The sequence below is a fragment of the Trypanosoma cruzi genome, genomic scaffold, assembly GCF_000209065.1.
Source record: "Trypanosoma cruzi strain CL Brener 1047053516369 genomic scaffold, whole genome shotgun sequence".
Taxonomy (NCBI): domain Eukaryota; phylum Euglenozoa; class Kinetoplastea; order Trypanosomatida; family Trypanosomatidae; genus Trypanosoma; species Trypanosoma cruzi.
Genome location: NW_001849273.1, coordinates 50,255 through 54,691, shown reverse-complemented (window position 1 = coordinate 54,691; position 4,437 = coordinate 50,255). Strand labels below are relative to the sequence as shown.

At 52.8% G+C, this 4,437-nt stretch overlaps 1 protein-coding gene and 1 pseudogene across 1 annotated transcript, besides 9 other annotated features; both read right to left on the bottom strand.

Annotated features, from left to right (window-relative positions):
* Positions 1 to 689: a sequence feature (heterozygous, non-Esmeraldo-like haplotype).
* Positions 649 to 694: a sequence feature (GC_rich).
* Positions 690 to 1,432: a sequence feature (haploid, Esmeraldo-like haplotype).
* Positions 822 to 881: a sequence feature (CT-rich).
* Positions 1,080 to 1,586, bottom strand: Tc00.1047053507721.20 (annotated as a pseudogene).
* Positions 1,433 to 1,446: a sequence feature (areas not merged during assembly with more than two copies in the genome that could not be assigned to a particular haplotype).
* Positions 1,447 to 4,437: a sequence feature (heterozygous, Esmeraldo-like haplotype).
* Positions 1,789 to 1,863: a sequence feature (CT-rich).
* Positions 1,925 to 1,970: a microsatellite.
* Positions 3,480 to 3,503: a microsatellite.
* On the bottom strand, positions 3,586 to 4,437 carry Tc00.1047053507721.10 (hypothetical protein, conserved; the record flags this gene model as incomplete). Its single annotated transcript, XM_798263.1, has 1 exon — positions 3,586 to 4,437. A coding segment is annotated over one exon (852 nt), but the record flags the coding sequence as incomplete, so codon positions are not given.

The window sequence follows — 4,437 nt, the reverse complement described above, 5'->3', positions numbered from 1 at the left end:
CAGGGCTCAAATTGCAATGGTCTTTACGCACATGCCGCCTCTGCTGACTCTGCCTCGTGAACGTTTGGATGCGACTGTCACAAGCAGAGAGTGTGAGCACACAGGCGGCAGCCGTGGAAGACGCAAACCAGCACCTACATCCATTCTCGCCTCAGTCTGACACAGCAAACAAACTGACAGCAAACAACACGCAGCGAGTAAAGGGGGTGCTGCAACAACACGCCAAGGCGTGATCGTTTGTATTTTGGAACGGCAGAAAAACGACCCCGTCACCCTCCTTCAGCAATGCCGTGGAATTGCGTTCATGCAAGATGTCCGGATCAGCGCCGCACGAAGCAGCAATACTCTCCACTGTCTTTTTTCCTCGCATTTTGTGATGTCAGCGATGCGCGCCGTGTTTTCCTCCGCTTTCCTTCTTCAAGGGAGAAGGCGACACCCACGGCCCCTTGCACACGTCGCCCTCTCCCGTTTGTGTCGCCAGCATTTCCCCCGCCGTCGTCACGTGCGGCGGCGCTGCCCGGTGAGGGGGTCCCGGTGCTCGGGCCGGCCGGCGTCTTCTTCCGGGCGGCCGCGCCACGAGCGTGGGGTGTCTTCCCAGCGCGCGCCCCTGGTGCGCCGGCCGCCCTCCTCCGGCCGCGAGGCGAGGTTCCGCCGCCCCCCGGCGGTGCGCGCCGCTGCCCGGCCGCCCGCGGCGTCGAAAAGCTCTGTGGCCGCCGGTTCGACCCGGCGGCGGCCTCGCGAAACCTCGGCGAGGGGGGGAAGAGAGGGTGCGGAAAGAAGGGGAAACGCTGGAGGAGACGTGGCGCGACCCGCGGCCGGCAAAAAAAAAAAAGAAAACGGAAGGAGGGGGAGGGAGAAGAGAAGAAGCAGAAAAAGAACAACGGCACGCAGAGGCCCCCGCCACGGCGCCGATGCTTCCCCCCGCTCCTCTGAAGCCGCGCCGCAGTCAGCCACCAACACGCAAAGGAAAAAAGCAAGAAATCGCAATGCTAAAAAGAAAAAAAAAACAACAAGAAGGCAGACACACGTCCATAAAAAAAGCGGCGGCCATTGCCATCGGTGCTCCCCGCACTCGAATCGTCTACGCAATTTTGAGCGCGCCAACGGTGGCTGCAATGGCGGCGGCCGCACCGTTGGAACCAGCCTGCTCGATCTCCTCCGAAGCGCTGTCATGCACCTGAATATACTTTAGAATTGTACGCTTACTGCTGTCCTCTAACTCACCGCCCAATATCACCTCGTCCAGCACAAAATAGGCTCGATGAAAGTTGAAGATGAGATCGAGCTCGCAGACATTGCCAAAGTAGCGGTCCAATACCTCCACAAAATGGTGGATGACTTCCAGTACGATCAGCTCGTTATCGTCTTTGTCGATGGAAGCAACAAAATAAAGGGAGGCATAACGACGACAAATGTACTTGCTGCCCCTGTGCTCAACCACATTGGAAAAGCGCACCGACCGACCCAAAGCAAGTTGACACGCCTCACGCACAAGTTTGGCCTTTTCCTTTTTGGGATATGCAACATACCACTTTGCCAGGCGCAGTTTGCCCTGGCGGCTGATCAGAAGCAGGTATATTTATCATTGACACCAGTGCCAGGATGGTCCCCACTCCTCGCTAAGTAATGCTATGCGCTTCTGCGGCGTGCCTCTACGCTCTGTTTGCTCCGTGTTCTTTCCCTGCCTTTTCGCCGTCGCGCGGGGGAATCGGGACTTCTTGTCTCGGCACCGCGCGCTGCGGATAAAAACACGAGGGAAGCCAGCAGCAATAGGGAGGTGTGGAGAACAAAGAAGGGAAGAAAGGGAAACACACAGAGCTGCAGCTAGAGAGGGGAAGAGAGGGATAGAAAGAGAGAGAGAAAAGCGATAGCTGTAACAGTTTCCTGACGGGTTTCCTCTTGCCATGCCTGCGCGTCTCTATTCAAAGAGAAAAAAAAAACAAAACAAAACAAAAAAAACAAAAAAAAAAGAGAGACCGCCACGATTATCACAAAAACAGGGCTCAAATTGCAATGGTCTTTGCGCACATGCCGCCTCTGCTGACTCCGCCTCGTGAACGTTTGGATGCGACTGTCACAAGCAGAGAGTGTGAGCACACAGGCGGCAGCCGTGGAAGACGCAAACCAGCACCTACATCCATTCTCGCCTCAGTCTGACACAGCAAACAAACTGACAGCAAACAACATGCAGCGAGTAAAGGGGGTGCTGCAACAACACGCCAAGGCGTGATCGTTTGTATTTTGGAACGGCAGAAAAACGACCCCGTCACCCTCCTTCAGCAATGCCGTGGAATTGCGTTCATGCAAGATGTCCGGATCAGCGCCGCACGAAGCAGCAATACTCTCCACTGTCTTTTTTCCTCGCATTTTGTGATGTCAGCGATGCGCGCCGTGTTTTCCTCCGCTTTCCTTCTTCAAGGGAGAAGACGACACCCACGGCCCCTTGCACACGTCTCCCTCTCCCGTTTGTGTCGCCAGCATTTCCCCCGCCGTCGTCACGTGCGGCGGCGCTGCCCGGTGAGGGGGTCCCGGTGCTCGGGCCGGCCGGCGTCTTCTTCCGGGCGGCCGCGCCATGAGCGTAGGGTGTCTTCCCAGCGCGCGCCCCTGGTGCGCCGGCCGCCCTCCTCCGGCCGCGAGGCGGGGTTCCGCCGCCCCCCGGTGGCGCCCACAAAACTTCGTGCAATTTTTGTTTTATTTGTTGTCGTTGATGACTGTTATTGTGCAAAGTGGTGCCTGTGGTAAAGGAGATGTTATTTGTCTTGTTTTCCCTGCGTTAGACGTGGCGATGAGAGATCTTATCTTTTGTTGTCGTAATTATTTTTGTAATTGATGTGTTATCCGGAATTGTCAGTGTTTTGTGTATCTTTACCTGCCGCTCTGTTTTTAATTTTTCTGCTGTGTTGTTGCTGAAAGCGGATTTTTCTGGAGATTTTAATCGCATCATTTTTTTTTTTTTTTTGATTGAAATTCGTCCTTTCCGCGAAGTTTCTTACTAATTGATGCATCTGGATATTACTGGCGTGTCTGACTCTCGAATGCCGTGTTACTGTGTTTTTCTTAAACGACAATTAAATACCATGCTTGCCGAGCGAATGCGCCTGACTTCATTAAAGCGCATTGCTCGTGGGCAGATTCATCCAAGAGAGCCGCAAGGATTGTTGCCGCCTGAACATGCTCTACCTTTTCCATGATTTCCTCCTGAAGAGAGTGAAAAAGAAAAAAACACAGTGCAAGACACAGTAACATGTGGACCTTCTACAAAAGTAAAAAATCATGCCCCACCGGCTCAAATTTTTTCCCTCAGAGAAGCGCAGCGATAAAATAAGAAGTAATATTCTCAAGACAACAACTGTCCCCATACACCAATGGCTGGTCAGGACCAACACAACGCATGGAGCAGGGCAGCCTGACAAAGCGTCCTTTCACAAGCAGGTTTTATCGGCTTTTCTTTTTTCCCTCTGTTCTCCTGGCAATATCAGTTTTTTTTTTTTTTTTTTTTTTTTGCCAGGACACAGCAAAATCCCCGCCATTACGCACAAAACCGGTTCACACTTCTCCCTTTTCCTTTAAAAAGGATCAGCATCATCAATTAACCTGAGCCCGCCTCCCCTTTGGAATTCCATCGTTTGGCAGACAGTTTCCAAAGGATGGCTCGTAGAAGTGGTCATCCATGTACTTGAGCATGCCCCAGTTTGATGTCAACTTTAACAGTGCGTCTTCTTCACTTGGACTGCCAGCTGTGTTCGGATTATGTGCCACCTCTTGGCCTCGTTGTCGCCATACTCCTTCCACCCGTACAACGTACTCTGAGACGCGACAAAACACCATTTCCGCAAGAAGGGCGCGGCACGTGTGCTCCGCGAGGACCTGCAAATAATGGTCTCTAAAATCCCCGCCCTTCACTTCCCCTGTTTGCAGAGGACACGCCACACTGTCGGATTCCAACGCCCACCGCAACTGGCCCATAACACCGCGGCAAAACACAGCCTTCCAGTGATACGAGTACTCTCCCACAGCACTATCAGAAATAAAATCACCCCGGTGCTCCCCGGTCGTTGGCGACACGTTGCTCTTTGTCGTTTTTGCTTCTTGTCCCTGGTCCCAAGGAACAAGCATCCGGAAATTACACAGATCAAAGACCGTCTCACTGTTATAGGTCGACGCAATCATTTGTGTCAATGCAGAAATCTCCTTGGCATCTGCGTATGGAAACATGTTCACGAGGTTCGGGAAAAGCTCCTTAAATGTTACAAGGGATCCATGAAAGGATGACCCTCCACTGAGTGATGCTCGATCTGTGCGCAAAATACCATTCTCAATAAGATGCTGAATGCATGCATAGAGTTCCAACCGACGTTCATAGTGCTCGGCTCGATCATAGTACTTCATGAGGGCGCTAAGATTGTCTTTTCCCGCTGTTGGGGCATGTACATAGTC